Here is a 25,732-nt window from a genome sequence, read left to right on the forward strand (position 1 = left end):
GGCAATCGCTGTGGGAGGCGGCTTCAGCGATCCATGACCACGTCTGATGCGATAATAAGAGGATTCCGCCATTATTTTGTAGGAACATTGAGGACAGATGTAGAATTCAGAGGTAGTCGGACGCCTGACGCCTGACGCGGTTTGACACGCTTGCACGTGCACGCATCCACATTTTCGACGATGAGTCGGCAGGAACATGGACGCCCCACCATAGGCAACGACATTGGGAGTTGTATACGACAGCTGCCGCTTGATGTATGGACCCAGAGAAAGCTCTAGACATTGAACAGTCAGATCTTCAGTGTTACCATGTCTGACGGGGTCTCCACGAGGAAACTTGGTCAACTGCCGGCTGAAATGCTGGATTTCACGCTCCTCAAGACGTCAGGCTCGCTTGCGCCGCGACTCGGCCGCCTGTCGTTCCCGGGACGCAAGAGTATCCTTACACCCGCCTTTATTGGCAACACATCCAGAGGCGTCATACCCCATGTATCGCAGGACAACTTCCGACGGAGCGCCGACGTTGGCGGGGTCTACGTCGCGCTCGAGGACTGTACGTAACGTTCCTCATATGTGCCACCAAGCACCGTTGACAGCATGCAGTCGTCGAGAAGCGCCCGCACAAGACTCCGCCAGTCTTCCAGTATGACGTGCCTGAGCCGTTGCGCAAGTTCATCGCCCTCCCCGAAGACACGCTCCTCGTCCTGGGTGCACGTCGCAATCCGCCCATAGCCAGCCCTCACGGGAATACAGACACCGAGATACGCCTTCTGACGTCGGTCGGCTTCACGACTCTCAGCTCCGAATACTATGCCGCCGCGGCACGGAAACTGCAACCAGACATCGTCGTGGGATTGGGTGATATACCAGTCGGGCAGGAGGCCATCAGTCTCAAGCGGAAAGACAGGATGAGCGACAGGACCGAGGTGTGGCTGCGTGACATGGTAGCCAAGCAGGGCACTATCGACGAGGGCGAGAAAGCGTGGAGCATCTTTGCGCCCATCCTGCCCATCGAGCGCGACCTACAGTCATGGTATCTGGATCACCTGCTAGACGATATGGTGGACAAGATCAGCGGCCTCGCCATCTACGACGCCTATCTACTCGATGAACTACCCGACCAGCTCCGTCACCTCCCACGACTATCCTTCCACGTCCCTGCCAGCCCGCAGGAGCTTCTCCGCCATGTGCGCATGGGCGTAGACGTCTTCACCGTGCCCTTCCTCGCCGACGCGACCGACGCGGGTATCGTCCTCGACTTCACCTTCCCAGCGCCTGTCGGAGACGTCAGCACAAGCGCGCGCCGCTCTCTGGGCATCGACATGTGGAGCGGTGAGCATGCGTTGTCCGTTACCCCGCTATCCGAAGGCTGCACATGCTACGCGTGCACAAAGCATCATCGCGCCTTCCTCCAGCACCTGCTCGCTGCCAAGGAAATGCTTGGCTGGGTACTCATTCAGCTACACAACCACGCCATTCTCTCGGCCTTCTTCGCCGGCATTCGCGCCTCCATCGAAGCGAATACCTTCGACGCCGACATGGCCGCTTTCGAGGCCTATTACGAACCTACGCTCCCCGAGAAGTCTGGCCAAGGGCCGCGAGTTAGAGGATATCAGTTCAAGAGCGAGTCGCACGATCCGCATAGGGAAAAGAAGAACCCCAAGGCTTTCAAGAAATACAATGAAGAGACAATCCTCAAGCTGAAGACAGCTCGTAGCCAACAAACAGAAAAGAGACCAGCAATGACAGACGTTGTCGACGACGAGGCTCTTCTGGGCTTGGTCCAATTGGACGAGTATGTTGTGGACGCGGATCCGGATACGCATATGCAAGACTTGAAGGTGAAATAGGATTGAAGGGCCTGGGTACTCCAAAGGATCATCCAAATACATTGCCTTCCCAATCCACGCGATCCATCGCCTAATACTACGCGTCTCTAGAGTCCACCGCATTTATGACCACATTGGCAAGCTCCCTACCCGTACGCGCATGCACCGCCCGCAGTCTGCCGCCTCTGGTCTGGCCTGGTGTAGCATAGCAAGATTCATCATATATCATCAGATAGAACATGTTTTCTATCAGATTGGACGTCACCAATGGCCCATCGTCAAGTATATCCACATACATCCATGTGGTTATATACTCTTTGCCCGGAACATCTTCGCCCCACATGAACGAGCTCCGGCGTATGCTCCCTTCCAAATCAGCTTGAACGACACCGACGTTCACGAACATTTCGGCCATCGCGAGGACTTGGTACTGCTGATCAATCTCGCAAGTCCTTGGGAACACGATGATTTCCGCGAGAGCTGTAAATTGATCTTTGGCTGTCGTTTGCTGGACTTGCGTGGCATTGTCTGGGGCGCTTGGGTTGCTGGGTGCTTCGGTCCTGACCCTTGTGTTTTTACCGATATCTCTTTTCCAAATCCGTTCCCCGCTACTAGGAACGATGCCTGGCACGACTGATAATCGCAATGGTATGTCAAGCTCGTCCAGGATCGTGTATTGGTTCGTGTCGTCTATCAAATGCGACACTTCGGTGGTGCTGGCCGGCATTGCGAAGGAGCGGCTGGCCCAGAGGAGGAGAAAAGCGTAGAACATCATCTTGGCTTCCGCAGTTGCTGTGTTGCGTGATAGCCAGTCGTGGACATGCTACCACCCGCCTTCTTATATGCAGCAGCACGCGGTAAGAGGACCTGTTTACCAGATCATGTAGGCGGCATAGCAATCATCGAAAGTACTGCTCCTCCACCATGTTGTACAATATGCATGACCCCGTGGTAACGCCAAGTTTGCACAACATGTCAACAGTGATGGTATCACAGCTGTCCGGACTACTTCACTCTTTCTGGCGTGATCCGACTATCGCAAGCATTTCTCTCAGCCAACATGATTCTCTTTGCGGCCTGTTCCGCCCACTTCCGTTTGCTATCCATCACATCCTGTACTGAGCTACAGTATCCTTTCGTTCGTGTTCCGGTCTCGCGCTTGGCAACGTGTGACCACCGGCATTTTACCCTTCACATTGTCAACACCACGTTTCTAGACGTACATGACGACGAAACTTTGGCTACTCGTTACGAGGAGCAATCACCAGAGCAGCAATCACGATCGATGCGCACAATCTTCCAATAACGCTAAGACTCGTGTGCTGTCTACATTAACATCCGCCATCATACGAACACGATAAGCAACACCTCTGCGGTACGTCTAACTCAGGTCTACGGGTACTCAGAACTCGCAGACATATCCGCGATGGTACTTTGTCCCCCATGAACACGTGATCGTAGGCTCATCGTACTGGGGATCTTTCCCACACTTCCCGACAGCCTCATCTCCGCATCGAATCTGGCCAGCGTCTTTGCCATTGCCTTCGTAACGACAGTCCTTTTTGCCGGGTACTTTGATAGGGAATGAGACCTGTAAGAACATCCGAGGTCAGCATGTTTTAAAGAGCTAAGGGAGGGTTTACTTACTTCTTTGCTTGGAAACGGAGGATGATCGATGGCGTTGGGACGGGAGTCTTTACCTAATTCTGTATAATGGATTAGCTCAAAGGAATTGTTCTTTACGTCGCCCCCACATGGTCCATATGCTATTCCTTGCTTCCCTCGTTGGGCGATGTAGAGGTATTTATCCTCATCCCAGACGCTGTACAGAAGTTGGAGGGAGAATTGAGGGGCCTGTTAAACCTTGGTATTAGTAAAGGTTACTCGCAGTCGCAGTCGCATAGACTAAGATATAAGACTTACATTTCTAATGTTATGTGCCACTATCGAAGTGCTTTCACTCGCCAAGGTTTCCAGAGGAGCTGCCGAGATGCAGGATAGACCGGCAAGTAGCCCGATAAATGAGTTATTGCAAATGAGCATAGTTGAGGGTAGTATTGTCGAAGCAGATGCGCAAGCCGTTTCTTCGCGAGTAAGTGAAAAAGAGATGATGGCTTGAGAAGCAAACTAAGGTACCAGACAATCGTGCAGTTGTTAAGTGATAACGGTAGATCATGTATGGCGGTATAGAGAGAGAAGGCTTTGAGGGTAGTGAGAACTTCTCTTTTATAGAATCAGGTACGTCAGACTAAAACCATGTCAAGAACATTGTATCACTTCGATTGAGTACACCGCTTTATACCTAGTATTGCTTCATAAAGTGTGCGCGCATTGTGCGAGACTAATGGAAAGAGTCGTCACTCTGTGATTCATGTGCAAGCATCAGTATTCACATGGCTTCTAGACAAGGTTCTTTGAGCGCAAGTAGAATTCTCATTGTAATTGGAGCTAGCATATGGATAGAGTGGTCATGAAATATATCTTCGTGACAGCATATGAAGTAGATTAGCTCGACATCATACTCAGATTAGTTAATGATGTTTTCACACTTCCAGCAATGGAAATGCGAGCACGATGCGCATTGAGCTGGGTGCTCTTTTGCCACATTGTTACTACCGCATTGGTGGCAGTTCCAGTTGTAGGAAACGGAGTCTACTAGGTATTTGATAAAAGAGGTTACTGACATGCTGGTTTTTGGTTCGGGTTTGAGTTTGTGATGGAATTAGTGGTGTCAGTCTTGAGTACGATAGGATGATTTGTACTTAGACTTAAAGGTGGGTTGTTTGTTTGTAAACAGCGTTTGTGGTGTTTGTCACGATGTTAACAATCGAGATAGAGCCTTGTGCGTGCGTGATGTTAGTAACCTTAGCATTATGTTTCTTGGTGTGAGTGAATGCCTAGGTAGTATCATGGAAGCAACTTCTGCAGCACATAGACGGGCATGCCCCTGGCCCCCGATGTCTTATCCATGCCGATGGAGCTGAGACAAAAGACAGTATACGTAAATCTTATCCCTACATGTCACGTTCGGATCCGCAACATCGAAGAAGGATACCAATGACTTTTAGTTCTCTTCTTTTCGACGGCTTATGGGCTCCGTACAGTAACGATGATGGATCTCAGGTATTCGCTGATGAACTCACGCGTCCTTGTTTGGCTCAGCGGCCAGATCCGCCCTCGATCGGAGTAAGAAGGTAAGAATGTCGGAGTGGTGAGAAGAGTTATGAAGATAGTACACAACTTTATTTACTGGGCGACGGTGTTATTGATTGACAAGCCGTGATCAATATCTCGGCGAAGGTAGCGATTGATCTCGGCGTCGGTGGCGAAAATGATCTCGGCGTTTTGGGGTCGAGTAGCTTAGAGATATTCATGGAGACACTTTACTGGCGCTTTGGTCTGGAGTCTAATCGTCAGAGTGAACGTGAATATTCTTATCGGGCTAGCATCTTTTCTCAAGACAGTTGATTTTGTACTCATGCGCGACGATATCAGCATGCATCCGCTGGTTTATTCCCATCACTTAGTGAGATGTTTGAGAAATGCCTTAACAAGAACTGACGTTGATATGTAATAAACTCAAAGCGCCGAACTAGTATAAGCTCTGCAATCCAGCGCGTTTCAAATATCGAGAAGAAGGTTGGATATGGCATATAGCCGTCCCACACTAGTGCAAACTCTATCTGTAAAAAGCACATGTCAACGTAGTTGGGCTCGGAGACTCCGCGGAACGCTTTGTCTGATACGTCTTGGGCCGCTCAACCTTAAATGCCGAAGTCAATGCCTCAGTCATCGCAGTCTTTCTGTAACTGTGGTGATTGATAGGTCTAAAACACGTATGTATTGCGAGAGTGGTGGCGAAAGAGACGCCGAGGCCGCTTCTTGTATATAACCCTCCCCCTACCCAGAAGCTTGGCGTGTATAGCTGTACGGGCCCCATTGCGGTCTTTTACAAGGGAGCATTAGAAGCGGCTATATCTGGATGACGTTGCTGTCAGACTGAAGATCCAAGAGACGGCATATCCTCGGGCCTCCCCCGCTCGGTATAGACCACGCAGTAGAGGTCGATAGGATCTGCCGGCTCGTACGAAGTGCCCACCAATTGCTCTCCCGTAAGTGCTTATCGCAGCATACCCTACGCATATAACTTCACAGTACTCGGCGCTTCCGGACTTGCCGTTGCACCTTCAATCCCAAATCATCACCATTTCCATCTGCTTAGAACTGCCTACAATCTTATTCATCATGTCCGTCCTCGCTACCCAAGCCGAAGAACCCACGAAATGGGGCACAGCCACCGAAACAACAGCAGATCGCTACAGCCGCACGAATACGATGCAGCGCGGCTACGGCCATGCCCTGACAGAAATGATGAACATCTCCAAAGGCCAACACGTCCTCGTGGCTGCCTGTGGTCCCGGAAGCGACGTTCTCGACATTGCGCAAATTGTAGGCCCGACTGGGAAAGTCGTAGGGTTTGATCTAGACAAATACAGTATCAAGCGGGCACGCGAGGCCTTGGAGGAACATCCGGAGCTCAAGCCCTACGTAGAGCTCCACGTCGCCGACGTGCACGATCTTTCCATGTTCGCAGGACAGAAGTTTGATGCCATACACTGCAACATGTCATACCACTGGTTTAGCGACAAACCTCTCTTCCTCGCTCAAGCCGCCACTTTGGCCAAGCCCGGCACTGCTATTGGTCTCGCGACTCAGGACGGCGCATTCCATCTACCCATCCAAGACGTCCGCGATGATGTCTTAGCGGAACTCGGCGAGCCTATAGATAATTTTATATGGCCTTCGACCCTGGCGGAGATGCAGCGCGATCTAAGCGCCGCTGGGTTTGGCGATGTGAAGGTATCGCGCGGTTTTGGCACGCGTACGCTGGAGAACGTGGAGGCGCTATGGAATTGGTGCAACGATAGCACAGGGAACAGGTTTGGCTACCATTTGCAGGGTGAAAAGGCGGAGCGAATGAAGGACATGGTCATGGAGAGGTTCCGCGGTTTGGCGTTGGATGATGGGCGCGCGATTTTGCAGTTCAAGCATCTGTCTACCGTGTCATACTATGGGCGCTAATGTGTAAGCATTTGGCTCAGGAGATTCTCGATAGCTTACGATACTCTGAATCTATACAAAGATGTCGGCGCATGCCTTCTGTGGGTGCTCGTGATGGCGGCTGAGTTGTAAGTTCTGGACGGACTGAACATCCGGAAGCTGAGGTGGAACAGAGGGCTCGTGCGCAGCCCCGCCATTTTCCCGGGATCGCCTTGACTGATCTGCAACCCTCCGTCCGTTCTCACGACCCTCCGACACTATGACGCATGAACGGCATTTGCCCCATCTCCTGGCTGATTGCGGATGCAGTTTCTCGACATTGACGACCAGGCCGGCGTCAGATCCACACAATGTTGCATTTGGCTGTCCGCCTGATGAGCCCGCCAGCCCGTTCATGACGAGAGACCATCGAATCCCTGGAGGAACAATGTACATTCAATTAGATGAGCAAAACGATTATGTCCAACGTCGAACATGTCATTGATGATTGAATCAAGTAGATCCTCGACTGCCTAGGCTACATCAGATGCTGTACAACCGCCCTTCCATTCGCCTACACGACTGTAGCATTCTTCAAAGGCCAATTAATCCCCTTGTCAGCCGCCCCGGTGTTCCCCAGCCCTGCACAGTTATACAGCCCGACCGGGTTATTCTGCACAGCACGCAGATACTGTAGATCGACACATTGCTGCGTTCCACTGCTAGCAGCAAGGGCAATACGTCCATCAGCCATGGCGTTCCAGGTCTGCTGTTCACTCCCAGCAACGCATTCGCGGAGGTAGATGTTGGCCATATCTTTCCAGCCAGACTTCGGCCCTGCATCCATGCAGAGTGTTGTGGATGCGAGCTGGATGGAGGTAGCATTGTTAGGCGACTTGATGTACCATGATTGCGCCGGCGTAGACGTGAGGGTTTGCCTGAGACATGCGTTAGCCGAATGCATCGGTGTTAGAAGAAAAGGGAGACATGTGTCTTACACCACGAGTGTTGCTCCTGCGGCTCGTGACTTTGGTACAACGACAAATTTGGTATCTTGCGCCGATGTCATGTACACCGTACGGTAGCCTTCTGGTGCTTGTGCGAGACCGGTTGCAGCCAGTGCGAGGGCGATGAGAGTAGATGTGAGCATGCTTGCGGTTTGAGAGAGTCTCAGTGAAATATCACGATGCTACTCATATTTGGAGAGGTGGTCGACTGATATAGCACTATGATTTTGAACGACATTATAGAATAAATGTGCAATTAAGCTTCGTTACTCGGGTACTATCTATTCTTGACAACGAAACAAGCACTTATAGTAAATGCGGGGGGTATTAGTGTACTTCTTCGATGTGGGGCCAGTTTGCTAGGGTGTATAGTAATCATGACTCTATGGATGGCAATCTATTGTTTACCCGGCATCCATCCTCGTCGTCGGTAGTTGCAATTGTCGTTGGATATGAAATGTCCGAAAATTGGCTCATCGTGTTGTATCATGCGTCTCGCCGTTCCTTCAGACACTTCTGATCAAAACATTATGCAGGGGAAGTTGTGCCGCGCTTTTCCTCGTCCCTCTTCTTGCCTTCCTCTTTCAGTTGGGCATCGTCCTTTCTGCTCAACTCCACCTGAGGCATCAAGAACCAAGCAGCGATGAAAGCGAGCGCATTAAGCACTGCGCCGACGATGAAAACAATCCGGAAGCCCTGCTGATACGCTGCTGCAAGTGCAGCTCTGACAAGATCGGTACGCTCTTGGCCAACTGACTCCCGAAACATGTCTGGCGAATCCAGCAACAGCCGGATCTCTGGCCTCGAAAGCCCATACGGAGCCAGTGATGATCGAATCGCGTTGTTGATCACGGTGCCTGAGATCGCGAGGCCAAGGGTGCCGCCAAGATTGCGTACGAAGTTGCGCGTCGAGGTGACGACAGCCATGTGTTTGCGCTCTACCCCCGCCTGAACAGCGATGAGTGAAGGTTGCAGTGTGTTGCCAAGACCAAGACCAGCGAGCAGGCCATAGCCTATCTGCTTTCCGAGAGACGGGCTATCGAGTGTCGATATCAGGCCCAGACCAATCGCCCATATCGCCCAGCCTACCAGTAGGCACTCTCTGTAACGACCGGTCCAGTGTACAATAAGGCCTGACAGGGTGCTGAAGAGAGCTTATGTGAGAGTCAGACACGAACCGATGTGAATGAGATACATTGTCTTACTTTGTGTGAGCGTGATGGGGAGTAGTAGTGCTCCGGACTTCACGGCTGAGTAGCCATAGACCAATTGGTAGAATGAAGGAATGTAGTAGACCTGAACAAGAAAGTTCCAGCCGTTCACGAACATGGTTAGCGCGGCACCGTTAACGACTTTGGATGTGAAGATGGTCACTGGTGTGAGTCAGCACGAAGCTTTGCTTGTTGCCTGGGGCAAGCCTACTCGGTATCAATGGCACGCTGGTGCCTTTCCACTGCCACGCGACGAAGATAGCTGAGACTGCAATGCCAACTACCAGGGTTGCAATGACATGCGCCGATCCCCAAGCGTACTCTCCCCCAGCCCATGTCAAGGCGAGCTAGGATGGTTAGCGTTGGCCAGGATGGATGACTGATGATGTCGCGCAACATACTACGAGCAACGCAGACCCAGCGAGAGCGAGGAACGCTCCGAAGAAGTCGATTGCTGCTAATTTCCTGATATCGTCAGTGTTGGACATGAGCGAAGGTAGCTAGTGCTGACCTTTTCCAACTACCGTCGACCTTTCTGAGTGGCATGAAGAACATGACGGAGCCAGTGGTAAGAACGCATAGGAATAAGTTCAGCCGGAAGATCCACCTCCTGCAACCGGCTTAGTCTTGTTTTGATTGGATGTCAGTAGGGTGTTCATACCAAGAATCGTGGCTTTGGGAAGCGAGTGCACCACCTATCACTGGCCCAATGCCATTCGCCAGAGCTACAACAGAGCCCTGACATGAAGTAAGCGGTATGCTACAGAACGCATTGCAACGTCGCTTACAAGTATACCCTGATATTTTCCCCTCTCGCGAAGAGGCACAATGTCCGATACGATCATCTGAGCAACCGTCATGAGGCCGCCACCTCCAACGCCCATGAATGCACGGAAGACGATCAGCTGCAGGGCGGACTGTGCCAAGGAAGCGGCTAGCGAGCCGAGAAAGAAGATGCCAATGCCGATAACTAAGAGCACCTTGCGGGACCAAATGTCAGAAAGCCGCCCGTAGAGGAGTTGGAATGACGTGGACGTCAAGAAGTATGCGCCTGCGATCCACGCGCTTTCGTTACTGGCGTTGAGATCCTTGCTGACGATGGTCAAGCTAGCTGCAAGTGTTGTTTGATCCATCAAGGCCAGCAAGTCGACGCTCGCGCAAGCAAGGAAAATCTGCTGATACGTAAGTACCGAAAGGGAGAATAGCCGGGTAAGTACCCACCGTAATGATCGTCTTGACTGGTACATAGTCTTTGGAGTATGGAGTCAGCAAAATTCGAAATGTCATCTGCGCATACCGTACTGGTTTGTTCGTTGAATTCTGGAGGCTGTTTTGGCGCCTGAACAGAGGTGGCTTCTGTAGGAGATTTTTCCGGTGTGCTCATGGCAGCCTGGGGCTGATCTTCTGTCGCCATGGTTCAGAAGGTTCGATTTTTCGTCTTCACGAAGTCTGTGGTGTCTTGGGATGGCTTGATAAAAGTATAGCACGACTCAACACGGGCCGAGCTCGACAGATATTATTACGACTTGAAGCGGTGGAGACGACGTTGGTGCAGATGCCAACGCGGTCTGGGACCGCACTCTGACATGTAGTACTCAACCTGGTCCATCCACGCCGATCGGTTGATCTTCCACTTTGTGTATACTTCCTAAAACGTAAGACGCAAGGAGCCGGATACATCCTTGCAAAGTGCGCGATGCAAACTAGATGTGTAAGCGTCTACGCTCGTGCCCTAACTTCTTTGGTCCTGTTGGATACCAAATGTTTTATGCCCAGGTACTACGACTGGCAGCTACCAGCACTTTGCAACAAGCAATAGGTGTCGCAGCACGTCCAGTGTGTGGCGCGCTCACCGGGAACGCTGTTGAGTACAATGAGGGCGACTATACGCGTGTGCTCCACGCAAGGGCGGGCTTCGGTAGAAAATTGCGACGTATGCACGTCGAACGTTTTCTCATCCCCTGTCGTCGTGTCAGTCAGACACATTGCGAGGTTCGTGACATTCAGAGCTCCAGAACACCCGTGGGGTGGCCCATGTCGCGTCAACGCTAGTCGGAAAACACACTAGCACAAGCGCGTCTCGTCCTGACTCGCCGCCATCAATGTGCTCAATGTGCCTCAATGTGCCTCGAAGCCATCAACGACCATCACCATCCCGTCCAATGAGCCCTCTCACGTCATCTTTGGTGTTACGCTCTCGCCCGTAAATTATAGTAACACGTCTTGGCCGATGCGGGACGTTCCCATGGCCGCAGCGGGAATCCTACCGTACGAGTCCCACTTCGGGATTGATCTTCGCCCCAGCACTAGCACCCATGAAGTGACACCGATGAGCACCTTCATCGTAGCATGTTGCATGATGCCCACGCAAAAATATCCCGGTGCTGTAGATCATTTGGTTCAATATCGACTTCGACAGGCAGGCTCCGATGTGTCACCGCGAAAGCGCTCAGTTAAAGAGCAGTCCGTTCCAGCGCTTGGGCTGCACTTGTACTGTCTCGTACAACTTTTGCTCACTTCAATATGGTCTCACGGAATTATTTGAACGCCTATTCGGGGCCAGATGCTCTCCAGAACTACTTCGACCCCGACCGCACACCAATGATTCCTCTCGTCGAGATTCCGCCAAGCTTGAACCCGTACTACAACGATGGTGTTAGGATACATGCAAAGATGATGTCTATGCATCCCTCGAACAATGTCAAGATCATGCCTGGTACGTGCGAAGTAGAAGAGCGTAGTCAGCATCTCACATTGCTCATGCGACGCCAGCGTTGAACATGTTGACCAAAGAGGTCCACCCGGAGAAGTCCAAGACAGTAGTCGAGTACAGTTCAGGATCTACTGTCATATCTCTGGCCTTGGTCTCTCGTATCAACCACGGGATACAAGATGTTCGCGCCTTCTTGAGTAACAAGACTTCGGCTCCAAAACTCAGGCTCATGCAATTCTTCGGACTGGACATGTACGAGCAGGAATCATTCGTGTCTCGAAGCCATCTAACCCACTGGCAGTACGCTCTTTGGTGGTCCTTCACAACCAGAACCACACGACGAACGCGGCGGCATACATCGAGCTAGGACCATGGCCGAAAAGGACGAAGCAATCCTCAACGTCAATCAATACGAAAACGACGCAGTAAGTTACCCCATCGCATTTAGTCATCGCGGCACAAGCTAACTTCTCAAGAACTGGCAATCGCACGTCAAATGGACCGGACCGCAAATCCATCAACAATTACCCAACATTCGTCTTATGTGCGCGGGCATGGGAACGTCTGGGACAATGACAGGGCTCGGCCAGTATTTCAAGTCAGCGAAGCCGTCTGTGGTTCGATTAGGGTGAGTCGATCCATGTTCACAGTTTATGGAGATGTAGCCTGACCAAGAGCCCAGCGTGTGCACCGCCGCCGGCGATCGAGTTCCAGGACCTAGATCTCTCGCTCTTCTGAGCCCTGTCGAGTTCCCATGGCGCGACTCCGTGGATGCCATTGAGGAGGTGGGCTCCAAGGATGCTTTCAGTCTATCCCTGGCGCTTTGCCGCGCGGGTTTGATCTGTGGTCCATCCTCAGGTTTCAATTTGCAGGGTGAGTGGGATAATCTGACACTACAAGTATAGCCGCTAACATTGTTAGGGCTGTTCAACTATCTCGGAAAACGAAAGAGCGACGGCACATTATCCGACCTCGCCAATACCAATGGCATCATCGACTGCGCATTCGTGGCCTGCGATGGCCCATATCAGTACATCGATGAATATTTCGACAAGCTTGGAGATTCCGCTTTTCGACCTATACACAACGAGGTAAGAGGCGCTTTTTCCTTCGGTATCTTCGCGGCTGGCCCTCATGCTGTCGCGCTTTGTCAAACATAGCTAACATAACTGCAGAATCTCACCGCAGTCGACCTGTACCGCTACGACGAAGCATGGGAACTCACACCTACACGAGCGCTATCACAGTTTGCCGAATCCGTCGAGAAGAATAACGGTGCTGTCCTGCTTGATCTAAGGAAGCCAGAGGACTTCGTCACCAGTCACATCCCAGGATCGTATAACCTACCGCTACAAAGCCTGAATGCATACACACCGAGCCCGTTCTCGGATGCCGCGGTTCTCGAGAAGCAATGGAAAGAGTTGGAATCAACATTCACAAGCGAGCGCATTAGTGCGCATGACCTTGCTGGCAAAGATGTATATGTTGTTTGCTACGGTGGTGATACGGCCCGCGTCGCGACGAGCGTGCTCCGCGCCAAAGCCATCTCAGCAAGTAGCGTCAAGGGTGGCATTGCTGCGTTACGGGAGGAACTTCCGCATCTCCAGATGACCGAGCGCGGGAGAGGTTTGGTGCAGCAAGATTGGCTGAAGTCCCCGGATGTCGCGGTGAGAGAGGTGCGAGCCGATTCGTTGTCTCCGCAAATCCGGGGTGATGATGGGCTTGCAGTGCAGGTCAGGTAGCGATACATTCGAAGGATCTTAGATACTTGCATGGCATGAATACTTGGCAAAACGAATTCAGCAATTCTGACTCTTCCCACGATGCTTCCATCGTGCCAGCTCTTGATTACGCTCACAGCGCACGGGTGGCGCTTGTGCAATTCCTCTAGTCCATTTCGATGCTAGCGCCGGCGATTGAAAGTGCAAAACCTGTACTCCGCGCCTCCAACGCTGGCTTGAAGCCTTTAGGCGTCCAGATAGTCCGGCCTGGCCTACTCTCATCCGCCCGAGAACGTCGACTAGTCGTGAAATGACCGTCTCAATGTATAGACACAGCTTACACACACGACTGCGGCACGACCGCTAGGCCGACTGCAGCGCATCATCGCGGAATTTGAACTCGTAAGTCCGGCGGCGGCCAAACTCTCAAGAAGGCAGGAAACGTATATAACAGTGGCTTTAACCTCATGTTGAGCAATGTCAAAGTCACTGCGACACGCCTCTTTTTACCTTGATCTCTTTAAATCCCCGCATCACCCACAATGCAGTCCATCGGCAAGGAAATCGCTCTTATCACCGGGGCGAACAGCGGCATCGGATTTGAGATCGCTCACCAGCTCCTCAAGCGGGGTCAATATCACGTCCTCCTTGCCTCGCGATCGACTGCGAAAGGGTCGGCCGCCCTCGAAGACCTGCAAGCACGCAAGTTGTCAGGTAGCATCGAGCTCGTGCATCTTGATTTGCAGAACGATGAACACATCGCGCAAACCGCAACGCTTATCGAGGAGAACTACGGCAAACTCGATATCCTGTTCAACAACGCTGCAGTCGCACTTCCTGAAGACTTGACGGAACGCCAACGCCTGGCCACAGCTTTCGACGTGAACGCAACAGGCCCATGGCTTCTTACCAACGCCGTGATTGCGTCGCTGAAGAAGAGCGCGAACCCGCGCATCATCAACATCTCGTCAGGGGCTGGGTCAATTGGTCGCCGCCTCTCCACTGAAAGCCCGATGTACAAGATTCAAGCCGTCCCATACCGCGCCAGCAAGGTCGCCTTCAACATGATCAGCTCGTGTATGTATGTGGAGTACGGGCTGGGTATACCGCAGGTGGACTTTGAGAAAGCTGGGGAGGGCGATGCTGAGGCATCAAAAGAGAAGGACAACGTCAAAATGAAAGTTTTCTGTTACGACCCTGGCTTCACAGCTTCCAATCTTGGTCCATATAACAAAGTGGAGTTTGGCGCAAGGAGTGCGGAGGACACTGTGAAGAGCATTATGGAGCTTGTTGATGGGAAGAGAGATGAGGAATGTGGGAAATTTATTCATAATACAGGAGGCTACCCATGGTAGGCTGAGGATACTATGAAGTGTCGATTTATACATACGGATGCGTAATGCATCTATTACTATTTCCATCGTTCACATGATACCTAGCACATCTCCGATACCGCTGCGACACGCGAGACACCAGGTTCAATCTCTTCACCACTTGCCTCTACCCTCACGAACCCAAGCTCGTGACCCACGACTGTCTTGGTCTCGAAACCAGACTTCTCAACGCTAGTGACCTTGCTCAGGGTTCCGTTGAATGCGCCACCGAACACAGTCCACGTGTCAACTTCCGTGGCACCATTCCAGCTCATGTAGACCTCTGTACCGTTGCTCGCCTTGCAGGCGTACACATCAGGTTTGGTGCTCGGCTTACCAACCCACTCGGCCTTGTAAGCGCGGTAGCTCTGCACCTTCTCTGGTTCTCCCCATTTCACCGTCAACACAACATTGCCATCTTGGTCAAACTCTTTCAGAGTCGGGACGCTGCCGTATCCCATGATAGAGTGGTTGGAGGGGAGGACTTCCATGTTGCCTTGGCTGACCGAGTAGATGACATCATCTGGGTCAGCGAGTTCTTGTAGCAATGTCGCAGTCATCGTGCGCTCATCGACGGAGAGGAAGATTCCGGTAGTTTCGTTAACTTTAGGTACAACGGCGCTGTTGTCGTTGTTGAAGAGAGAGATGGTGGTGGTGTTGGGCGAGCGAGACGGATGGATACGCGCGTCATGTTGGTAGCAGAAGGAAAGACCATTCTCAAGGGCGAAGTCGCCACCGGAATGTCCCTGGGGTTTCGTTAGCATGGCGCCCACCACTAGTGCGTACCGTCGGAAGGATGGGAACGGGGATGAAAACTTACGTTCAAAGTCCATGCCACGGTGCCATTTTGGAAGACCTTGTAGATAGAGCAGTAATGCCTTGAAGAGATCAAGTAACTTCCATCCTCAAATCTTTCGATAGAGTTGATGTGGAAAGGGCCCCAAGGGTAACTGCTGTTCTTGCCTAGCTCACCAAGCGGATATGTTGGCACAGCGCTTTCGAGCGAAACTTGGTCCACGTGGTCAAGGTGGCTCCATTGCCAGATAATCTCGCTGTTCGTAACGTTGAGCTCGAGCGCAATGGAATCCACAACCCACCCATCCTTCGGGCCGCCGATGGATGATAGATCCCATGGGGTAACATTCACAGCGGCGATGAACATCGTACCCTCAGGGGTGATAAGGTTCTCGTGCATATCAACCCAGCTGAAAGGTTGGTACTGAGTAGGATCGTACAACGGATAGATGCTCTCGAGTGGGTATGTTTCGTTCCAGAGAGTGACATTGTAGATGCTCTCGTATTGCTGGTTGAGGATGTAGATTACTCCATACCCGAAACCCCAAGGCTCTGTGAGAGAGATGCCACTGAAGTAGGCCAGTACGGGTTCGCCGAAGAGCTCAGAGACCCTGAAGGCGGCGTAGTCGCCGTAGCCAGACTGCCACACCAACTCGCCATCTTCTTGGAAGATGTTCAGACTGTAGTTGTGGGCCCCGCCTCCACTCTGAGGGAAGGTGATAACTCCTGGTGAGGTGTCACCTGTCTTGTTGACCGAGAGTACCGGGGGCTCAAAACCAGGACGGGATTTGAAGGTTTGCCATGGCCAGGATGAGGTTGTGTTGTTCTGCGCATGGACAAGAATGGACGCCAGCGAGGCGAGAACGACGCCAAAGAACCGCATGGTGTGATGGGTAGAGAGCAAATACCACAGAAGCTTAGATGTTGAGGTAACCAAAGTCCTCGATTTGCTTCTTATAGGTCCCATGGCACGCCTCGAAAACACATCGCGTACCCATCAGCATCAGGGCACTGCACGAATGCTACGGCCGATAGACACTCGCAGAGTTTTCTTATACCTTGTCGCAGTACGAGCATTCTGCCTAAAAAAGAGGTTGACGTCGTACGTGCGGTGTTCGCGATTGGCTCCAGCGGAGTAGGTGGTGGGGAATTTTATCAATCTCATCTTATCAGATGCAGATCGATGCAACATCCGATAGCGGAGATCGTTCGGCGACCTTGGCATCGATGACGGTGGGTGCCGCCATCTCCTGAACAAGTTCATGGGCCGTCGAAGGGGGCCCAGCTGCAGCTGCATACCTCGGGCATGTGATAGAGAAGCAGCGAATCCATTATTCTGGCCAGTAGCTCCGGAGCGCGTTCAGAAAGGAAGTTGACGACGATATGTGCAATGACGTGGAAGATGAGCGCGCGCAGGAGCGCAGCTTCGATGTTTCAAGCGAGGCTAAGCTTTAGCCCTTCTTATCGATAACCCTTCGCGGCGGTCTTCAAGGCGTCTACGTTTAACACCCGCGTCATCCACTTGCTTGTAGGAACATCATGACAGCGCGTGTACATATCATACGCCATGGCGAAGCACTGCACAACGTCCAGCGCGGCTATGCACACCGAGATCCGCCGTTGACAAAAGCCGGCAACGTCTCCACCAAACGCGTTAATCTTTCAGTCCAGCCAGATCTGATCCTCATCTCGCCCATGACCCGCACCATACAAACTGCGATAAACATGTTTCCGTTCTTGACGGAGGCAGGTTCCTTTCACATACCCGTTCAAATCTGGCCTGATCTTCGGGAAGCCAACGATGCCGTCTGCAACAAGGGCTTGTCGCGAAAAGAGCTAGCGTCAAACTTTCCCCAATTCGACTTCTCCGAGTGCAATGAAGAGTGGGACTATCCCGAGCATAGCACTGAAGCGGCTAATACGCGTGCTGAACGAGTGCGAAGAAGGCTGAAAGAACTTTCCGCGACGTATAGCAACATCGCTATCATCACGCACCGAGGTATTAAAGCTTTCCTCGTGAAGGGCAAGCGCTTTGGACTGGCTGAGACGCGTTGCTACCGCTTTGCAACGGAAGAAGAGGTTCAGAACGACAATATCAGGAGAGGAATCAATAGTGATACGCTCGAGGAGCAGGACTTTGGACCCACCGTATTGATCTTGGACGAGTCGCAGCGAAAAGATGCGTAATGCTGTGAGGGTATTGTCTACATCGCCTGAGCTTGACTCCTGACAAGGTCGTTGACAGTTCACCGCTATCACTTCGATTGCTGTGAAAGCAGGGAACAAGGTCCGTGACCCTAGAGCTTGGTGAATCACCCCCCGTCGCTGGATCGTGGCGCGGAAAATCCGTGTTTGCGCTTCAACAGGAACCTGATAAGGCAGTCGGTAGCACGGTCTACAAGTCTACACCACGAACAGCCATAAACCTCACCTGACTGTTATGAGAACCAACTCCACTGACCATCGAGTCCCAAATTGCCTCTACTCAGGAGACCTTCGGCCACCACCGTTCAGCCTCGGTCTGTTCTTTCACCATCCATCAATAAATCTCAACGCATCAGCACCCTTTCTGCAATTATGGACAACCAATCCCAGACCGTCCAGACATGGTCCCTCAAAACCACTATCGAAGAAGCTCGAACCAAGCCGAATTTTCGCAGCTATGTGCTTTCGAGAAGCAGTGGCAAGACCATTTTGGCTCTGCATCCGATTGCTTTTGATTTCTTGCAGGAAAGTCTCGTGCATCAAGAGCGAGCAGAGTTGGCTAGCAAAATCGACGCCGACATATGCTCTGCGAAGCCGAAGACCAAAGAGGCAGCTGTTTCATTCGCCCTGAAGGAGTCAATCAAGCGGCTATGCCGTCTAGGTGTGGTAAAGAAGGTAAAGAAGGATGTTGCTACGAGCATTGAGCCTTCTCCACCTAGCCAGCCCAAATCTGCAGAGACGAGCGATGTGTTGGACAGGAAGAAAACTGGTGCTATCGGTTTACCCACTAGTATTACGAACAGTAAGCTTTCTGAGCCGGGTCAAGTAATGCCAGTAAGAACAAAGGTGTTGGACGAGAACAAAGCCAGTGTTCACGATACATCGACCAGTGTCCCGCCGATAATTGCCGGGCCATCGAAGTATAGCCAATCCAAATCGGTAGAAAAGAGCACTTTATTAGAGGGCAACAAGGTCTGTCATATCGGTACCCAGACTAGTGTCACGACGATAGCTGCCGGACCTTCAAAGAATAGGCCACCAAACACGACACAGATTGAAGGACGCCATGGACTCCGCGCACGAGGTGGGCCGCCAACTACCACTCTAGAGGCCTTTTTATATCGATACGACACATTCACACGACTGGCAAAGAGAGCAGCCGATCCAAATCACAAGGCACACATGAAAGGCCCCAAGGCCAGTCACTCGCGACGGGTAAGCTTCAGTCCTAACGTCAGATACGAAGAATACGACCAAGACAGTCCACCAAGTACCTCCAATGTAGCCATCAGTGCCAAACCACCATGCGACACCGACCATGAGGCTGATTCATCGCCCAAGCCTTTAGTTCTGCTCTCATTATACGACGTGCCAGAAGCTCCCAAGTCCGTTCCCGAACTCATTCGATGCGTCGACGAGGTCATGGCGCAAGGAGCTTTTGGTATCGATGAGTTGGACGCCCAGGTTCTTTACATCCAACGCGGTATTCCACATGGCGACCGTGCATACCAGTGCGCTTGGGTGAAGGAAGCGCAAGAATCGCTCACCCAAGCTTATGCCGCGGTAGACGATGCTTGCCAGAATGTTGACCCTGGTAGTCGTTGTTTGAAGCGGGATCCTGTTATGAAGGCTGTCGTGGCTATCGCGCGGGCGCAAAGACTTCTTGAGCTTGCGTTGCTGCGCGTGAATGACCCGGCGTATAGCAAGGCGTATCTGACTGCGTATGGGCGTGGTTGAGAGTTCGACGCGCGGTTCAGAAGAGGATATGAATCAGAAAATGGAAAATCTTGCATGTCTTCTTCAATGCATGTATCTCATTGTGCGTTTGGCTCAGTTCGCGCATAACGTGTTTGCCGCCGATCAGGTTGCGCGTATTCCAAATTCGTGCGCAAACTCGCTTCTGGCACTCCAGGGCCAACTTCTTGCTCGAAAAATTGCTCCATCTCGTGATCAGGCCCATTTGCAGACTGTTCCACAATTTGCGCTTCCTGGTCTTTATCTGGCCGCCATAAGGCAGATAGTGGGCTTTTATTTAACTCTCTTGTACGCCACATGTACGATGTCCCGTAAAAGACAATAAAGTTCAGTGTGATTGTTACCACAAAGTACAACCACAGCCACTGTGAGTAGACCTTATTGTCTTGTTTGGGTTTGAAGTCGAAAAAGGAGGTGCTGAAGAATGTCTATTGAATGTTAGCATATTTGCCCGCGACTAAGCTGCGGTCAGACTTACGGCGGTGAAGGTTGCTGGGAGAAAGTACACAGTAATAGCAGCTATGATCTTCATAGTCTTACTATCGCGCGAAGTTGACAGCGCTATGCTTTGTGACGATTGTGCAAGGCTCGTGCTTGTGCTCGCCAAACGAAGACTTATTGCGGAGTCGCGCTGCGCAATGCCACTGTAGACCTATTAACGGTGTGTTAGCTTCTTTGCATTTGATCTGAGTACTGTGCTTACAGTCTGCACCAAAGCCTGTCCTCGCTTCGACAAGTACTCTGCCCGGTCCTCGAGACCCGCGTTCCATGATCGCATGTGCGCATGCGAGTCAAGCAGCAGTTGCTCTACCTCAGTTAATTCATCGTTATCAATCTTGTTCGCATCGGCTTGCGTCCTATAGCGCTTTGCGACCTGATCAAGGAAATCAAGCATGCGCGTAATGCTCTTGCATGACAACACGATGCGAGCAAGATTGGTGTTCGCAGCGTTGATGTCTTTCGAAAGGTTGCCGAAGTCGATACTCGAAAGCGGTGGATTGTCATGATGATCGAATCGGATGCCCAATTTTCGCTCGTGCCAGTATATCTTATCGTGCCAACTGTTCAGTGCTTGCACTGCCCGCTCGAGGTTGAATTGAACGATGATGCTTGGGATCAGAAAGGCGGAAGTGCTTGCAGCGCCTTGTTGAATTGCGTTTGCGAAGCGATCGTAGTTGTGAGTTGCAAGACCATGCATGAAGATGTACATATGTCTGGTCGAGAAATCGTACGTGAAGGAAGCCCCAACATACACGTCAGACGCCGCGCCAGGAACCGACTGTAAGATAAAGCCTGGGGGTGTGAGCTTTCGAGAAGAGGCTAAATTCTTCTGCTACGTACTCAAATATCTGCTTCGCACCTCTTTGGGTGATGTACGCGCCAGGTGTAAAGGCAACTGGGGGTTGGCAAAGACGTATGTCGCTGCTTTGTAGTCCAAAACCCGTGCGTATATCTCTGGTATCTGAGCAAACAGAGCGATACGCCCAAAAGCATGCGACGACAAAGGCACCGGAGTCATATTGCCAGTGTACTCCCCTTTGCGCCTCGACCAGCTGACATCTGTTAGCACCACAAACTTAGTACAGACAAGCGTGTATGCTCACAATAACTTGATTGTCTCCACATTTGCTGGCTGTTTGGTCCTACTACCATCTGTCTTTTCTCACGTCAGCGTGCATCTACCCTGAAAACTAGTGTGACTTGCCGAGAAGTCTTTCTCAATGTATCTCTCGATCAACTCTTCGCTTACTTCTAGTCTCCTTGCGTGACCATCGCTAGTCACCTCAATTAGCTTTGCAGGCACGTCTTTGTTCTCCACAAAGGCCAGCGGCGAATGCGCAGCCATAGACACGTGTGATGGGGAGGCCGCTCGCGGTCGACCTCCAGTCTTCGTAGCGACGCTGTAGTTGGAACGATATCTTCCTTAGTAGAGCAATAACATACTCGTAGAAGTGTGAGAGCATCGCTACTTATTGGGATGAGATTAAGCTGAACCATGTCGGACCTCAGCCGCAGTGGGGGCCAAAAGAGCTACTCGATCGTGATTGGTGAGAAGGGATGGCTATCACATTGCGTCCATGTGAAACAATAAGATCACCTATGGGAACTAGAAGTTCGAGGAATTTCGTCGTGCATATCGGCGACATGCGAGTAGGATGAGAGAGGCGCAGCGGCGGGGCGCTCTTGCCTTGCAGCACGCGGGCGTGAGGTATGCGTGCGGCCACTTGCACAAATCGATGTTAGGGCGAGGACGCTACGTCACGCATTTATACACCCGGGCAGCTACTGGTTGTACGCATAAATGATAACTTTTGATCCAGTCGCCAAATCCTATCCTATACAGCAAATGCGAAAATCATAGCAACATTGTTCGTCGCAAAGTAAAAGAAAGGAGCCGATGCAAGCCGAGTGGGAAGTGAAGGCCGCATACTTGGCAGGCGCAAGCGACCTCGATTCAGCCAGCACCGGTCGTAACAGCCAAAAAGGAATTGTGCCGCACCCATACACGAGCACAACTACTCGTCTGCCGTTGAAACACCATTTTCAGCGCCGTGCAGAGCATCAAGTGCACGTTCCAGCTCCTGCTCAGCGACCATGACGGTTCCAGCACGCGCGGTACTCAAATAACTCATCTCAACAGGATCCTCCAGTTGCCCTGTGGTTTCGCCGACTAATCTGCCAGCTACACCGCACACAATACCGGTGCTTTCCATTGGCAGACCTCGCAGGTCCAAGGTGATGGGTGTCAAGAACTCATCTCTGGAGCCTAGGAGAGTGTCTTGCGCGAAATGCGGTAGTAAGGTTTGGTCGAGTAGCAGCGCGGCAGACTCTGTATCAGTTAGTGTGAGCGATAAAAATTTCGGATATGGCTGCGTGATGAGGCATTTTACGAGACCGAGGTGGAGTGCGTCGTCGGCGGATGTTGTCATGCTGTTGCGGTTTCGAGCTTGAGACATGCCATTTGTACTGTCGCGTCGACCGGCGCATTGCACGAGCCGGATGCTCGAATCTACCGTGGGAACGATGTGACGACGCTTAAGTGTAGCGAAGGTCCTGGTTTGAAGCTCTGAAATCGTGGTTGGCGGAGGGGTGCTGGGCGGCTGAACTTCCAGTGACGCGGCTGAGTGTTTGCGGGCATGTTGGAAGGAGTTGACGTATGAGGACGTGTCTTTTTCGAACTGGAAACCACGCTCTTCTAGCGCTTGTACGACCTGCGATCGGTGTCGCAGTGGGACCAAAATGTAGTCGGAGAAGTAAGTGGTGATGAAGAATATGGGACTGGAATCAAGTCAGCCTTGTGCGGAAGCCTTGTGATGGCCTCTACTTACATTCCAGCCAGAGCAAGAGGACTTGTCAACTCCAAGACGCGTTGTCCTGCATCAAGTCCCTCGCCATCGACTTGCATTACGACATAGTCATCTGTGGTAATACTGACAGACGCTCTTGACTCAGGATCCAGCAAGTTGAGAACAGGCAGAAATAGTTCACTCGCAAGCGTCCTTGAGCATACTATGGAGCACTCGACTGGTGTAATGGAGATATTCACAAAGGGGTGTTCGCAGGGCCAGCCTTTGGGCGGCTGCACGGCGCCAGAGCCGTTCCCATAAGACTTGCGCGTCGCATTGGGCAGAACTAGTTGAAGAATGGACTGGAGAAAGTTGCGATACAGAGGCAACGGGATGTGTATGAGAGCGAGTTGGGTATCCTTGAAGGTGATCATGTTAGCTGATGTCCATGGGAGAGAAAATTTCAGTGTGGGAGGCGAATTATAAGAGTTGCCCTGCCGTTATGTCGTGCATGAAGGACCCGCCACCAAGGCTCTCTCCGGTGTAAGACACGGACACTTTTGCTACCATGCAATGCAGCAGAACGCATGATGAGGGGAAGGCCCACGTACCAGAATACGGATATTCGCACTGAGCAGTGTCAAAGATGAGTCCATTACGTGCCACAAAAAATAGATAAGAATAGGCGTTTTCGATGACGATCGCTCGCGTGCCCGTGGGTAGCTGGATTCGGGATCACTTTCCGATTCGGCAAGTCAAGCTTGACGAGGCTTGCTAAGAGGTCCGTGGAGCCTCCAGAAACCGTAGAAAAAGCAAGCTTATCGTTATTCCGAGAGCCTTGGGATCGCGATGATGGCATGCAGCCACAGATGAAAATGCGGGGGATCTGACCAGACTATCGGTTGATGTGTTCTTGTCCAACGGGCCAGTGCGAGGTATTGTTTTTGAAGCCGAAATTCATCCCACAAGCCGGAGATGTGTAACTTGGAGAGCAGGATATGTGGCGCCTGGATACCTCGGGTGTATATGACACAAGGTGCTGTAAGCAATCGTACCGATTCAGTTACGGACCGATGGGATGCGTAGAAGTGACACTATTGCAGGGCACGGTCTGGAAGCTGCTGTATGTGACCTCGAGGCGTGGATTAGGACAAAATGCCGTGAGTCTGGGGTAAAAGATGCGGCGTGGGGATTGATGCAGGTAACCCTTGTCTAATTGGCTGGGAGGCTCACGGATGGTACAGGTGGATGAACCTTATAGTTGGATTTCAGGGCAGAGTGCGCAATGCGCGGGGCCAGATGGGCGCGTGGGGTGGCACACTGGACGGGAATGGACGCCTGGAAGACGGCTGGACGCAGGAATCGGTCCTGCGCGTAGAGCGGATGCTGCTGCTGACGTCGACTGTGAAGGCGTGGGACAGAACCCGGTCAAAAGGCAGTGGAGTGGCAGCTGGCGATTGCTGACGGAGTGGACCGGTGGTTTTCAGGAAGCATCAACGCTTTATGTGAGTCGACGGGCAAGAGTGGAGCTGATATCCGGGTGTGGTGACTCGATGAGGCACCCCGAGAATTTTCCACGACGGCGCGCCCATGATGCTGGGAGATTGGCTCTGTGGCCGGCGGCAAAACAATAGTCAGCGGCGAGCAGAGCATGTCATCTTCAACAATGCGGATGGGACGTCAGAAGCAGCCACAATAGTGCATCCCTTTGTTGCTGGTGTCATGCAGCGCTCGACGAGCTGCAAGCAAGCCTTGGGATCGTCCGTGCTCGTATGCGGGCAACGACCAGTCTCCATGCCGCCGCTGCAACCAGACGCGCACCCAATCTATCTTGTGCTCGAGGGTACCTGATCTACGCCAAAAACAATGACAGAGTTGCACGGCAGCGAAGACGATATTTTCGCGCCGCAGACGGGCAGACTCTCGGGAAGGCGTGTGGTAACCGCAACAACCGACTTCCTTCTCGCACCAGATGACGAACGCCATGCCTCTCAGCACGAGCTACAGCAGCACATGGAGTGAAGCCCCACGAAGTCCATGGGTGTTGCGGGACATGATTGCGTGCATGCAGCACTGCCCTCTGTCCCTGAGCGGGAAGCCGAGCATAGCCGCCGCTGTCGACCGGACCCTGCTTGACTATCAATCGCCCTTTGCTCCACGTCGCGATACGCGCTGATACTACCCTACTGTACATACACGGTGTACGTCCCGCAGTCGGCACTACTCACGGGCAGATGAAGATTCGACCATGGACGTCAGAGCAGCCCGTACCTCGATGCGCGCTGTCGTGTAACCAACGAGGCGCATACCCCGCATCATTCTCATCTCGCCTGCGCACCCTTCTTCACGGCGGTGCGTTCATTGGACCCCCTCGCAATGACGTGCACGCGGGTCAGAGGGCAACCTAAACGACTACCCGCAGTTCGGGAGAGCAGCATTGTCAAGGTGGGTCGTTCCTTGGACAGCTCGGAGTCGACCGACATGACCACCATGCGATGATGTCGTCTGCAGGACCCCTCTCGGTTCAGCATCCCGGACCCACAAGCACACGCCGCATATGCAGCACGTCTAATAAACAAGCTCGCGCGAGAGACGCTTCAAGTAGCATGCGTGGGGGCTGCTCACCATCTTACTGCGCATTGTCCTCTTACCCCTCGCCAGCTCATCCAACTCCTCCTTCCTAGGTCATAGGCGTCGCTGTTATTCTTCCTATGCTCACGGAAGCCGGGAGACCTCCCGCCATGCATGCATGACATGGACCCTGCCAGTCAGACATCGAGTACGACACGAGCAGCC

General features: G+C 52.2%; 11 protein-coding genes across 11 annotated transcripts; 6 read left to right on the top strand and 5 right to left on the bottom strand.

The window, feature by feature from the left end:
* Positions 1-309: 309 nt before the first annotated feature.
* Positions 310-1,850, top strand: J4E88_005119 (uncharacterized protein; the record flags this gene model as incomplete). The annotated part of the gene is made up of 2 exons (XM_049398759.1): positions 310-553; positions 604-1,850. The coding sequence occupies 2 exons, from the start codon at positions 310-312 to the stop codon at positions 1,848-1,850; spliced, it is 1,491 nt and encodes a 496-aa protein (XP_049255439.1).
* A 4,224-nt stretch (positions 1,851-6,074) lies between these two features.
* Positions 6,075-6,911, top strand: J4E88_005120 (uncharacterized protein; the record flags this gene model as incomplete). The annotated part of the gene is made up of 1 exon (XM_049398760.1): positions 6,075-6,911. The coding sequence occupies one exon, from the start codon at positions 6,075-6,077 to the stop codon at positions 6,909-6,911; it is 837 nt and encodes a 278-aa protein (XP_049255440.1).
* A 532-nt stretch (positions 6,912-7,443) lies between these two features.
* On the bottom strand, positions 7,444-8,019 carry J4E88_005121 (uncharacterized protein; the record flags this gene model as incomplete). The annotated part of the gene is made up of 2 exons (XM_049398761.1): positions 7,444-7,807; positions 7,868-8,019. 2 exons carry the CDS (start codon positions 8,017-8,019, stop codon positions 7,444-7,446), a joined length of 516 nt encoding a protein of 171 aa, XP_049255441.1.
* Positions 8,020-8,404: 385 nt separating this feature from the next.
* J4E88_005122 (uncharacterized protein) lies at positions 8,405-10,501 on the bottom strand (the record flags this gene model as incomplete). Its single annotated transcript, XM_049398762.1, has 9 exons — positions 8,405-9,030; positions 9,082-9,249; positions 9,299-9,434; positions 9,489-9,552; positions 9,599-9,697; positions 9,749-9,825; positions 9,876-10,259; positions 10,309-10,337; positions 10,390-10,501. 9 exons carry the CDS (start codon positions 10,499-10,501, stop codon positions 8,405-8,407), a joined length of 1,695 nt encoding a protein of 564 aa, XP_049255442.1.
* Positions 10,502-11,610: 1,109 nt separating this feature from the next.
* Positions 11,611-13,542, top strand: J4E88_005123 (uncharacterized protein; the record flags this gene model as incomplete). The annotated part of the gene is made up of 7 exons (XM_049398763.1): positions 11,611-11,803; positions 11,860-12,052; positions 12,102-12,225; positions 12,277-12,428; positions 12,483-12,673; positions 12,722-12,891; positions 12,976-13,542. The coding sequence occupies 7 exons, from the start codon at positions 11,611-11,613 to the stop codon at positions 13,540-13,542; spliced, it is 1,590 nt and encodes a 529-aa protein (XP_049255443.1).
* Positions 13,543-14,063: 521 nt separating this feature from the next.
* On the top strand, positions 14,064-14,876 carry J4E88_005124 (uncharacterized protein; the record flags this gene model as incomplete). The annotated part of the gene is made up of 1 exon (XM_049398764.1): positions 14,064-14,876. The coding sequence occupies one exon, from the start codon at positions 14,064-14,066 to the stop codon at positions 14,874-14,876; it is 813 nt and encodes a 270-aa protein (XP_049255444.1).
* An 80-nt stretch (positions 14,877-14,956) lies between these two features.
* J4E88_005125 (uncharacterized protein) lies at positions 14,957-16,572 on the bottom strand (the record flags this gene model as incomplete). Its single annotated transcript, XM_049398765.1, has 2 exons — positions 14,957-15,640; positions 15,715-16,572. 2 exons carry the CDS (start codon positions 16,570-16,572, stop codon positions 14,957-14,959), a joined length of 1,542 nt encoding a protein of 513 aa, XP_049255445.1.
* Positions 16,573-17,228: 656 nt separating this feature from the next.
* On the top strand, positions 17,229-17,876 carry J4E88_005126 (uncharacterized protein; the record flags this gene model as incomplete). The annotated part of the gene is made up of 1 exon (XM_049398766.1): positions 17,229-17,876. The coding sequence occupies one exon, from the start codon at positions 17,229-17,231 to the stop codon at positions 17,874-17,876; it is 648 nt and encodes a 215-aa protein (XP_049255446.1).
* Positions 17,877-18,266: 390 nt separating this feature from the next.
* Positions 18,267-19,631, top strand: J4E88_005127 (uncharacterized protein; the record flags this gene model as incomplete). The annotated part of the gene is made up of 1 exon (XM_049398767.1): positions 18,267-19,631. The coding sequence occupies one exon, from the start codon at positions 18,267-18,269 to the stop codon at positions 19,629-19,631; it is 1,365 nt and encodes a 454-aa protein (XP_049255447.1).
* A 77-nt stretch (positions 19,632-19,708) lies between these two features.
* Positions 19,709-20,859, bottom strand: J4E88_005128 (uncharacterized protein; the record flags this gene model as incomplete). The annotated part of the gene is made up of 3 exons (XM_049398768.1): positions 19,709-20,077; positions 20,128-20,301; positions 20,353-20,859. The coding sequence occupies 3 exons, from the start codon at positions 20,857-20,859 to the stop codon at positions 19,709-19,711; spliced, it is 1,050 nt and encodes a 349-aa protein (XP_049255448.1).
* Positions 20,860-22,165: 1,306 nt separating this feature from the next.
* On the bottom strand, positions 22,166-23,370 carry J4E88_005129 (uncharacterized protein; the record flags this gene model as incomplete). Its single annotated transcript, XM_049398769.1, has 2 exons — positions 22,166-22,928; positions 22,979-23,370. The coding sequence occupies 2 exons, from the start codon at positions 23,368-23,370 to the stop codon at positions 22,166-22,168; spliced, it is 1,155 nt and encodes a 384-aa protein (XP_049255449.1).
* Between the last annotated feature and the right edge of the window lie 2,362 nt (positions 23,371-25,732).

The sequence above is a fragment of the Alternaria novae-zelandiae genome (assembly GCF_023758075.1).
Source record: "Alternaria novae-zelandiae strain BMP 2774 chromosome Unknown scaffold_9, whole genome shotgun sequence".
NCBI lineage: Eukaryota > Fungi > Ascomycota > Dothideomycetes > Pleosporales > Pleosporaceae > Alternaria > Alternaria novae-zelandiae.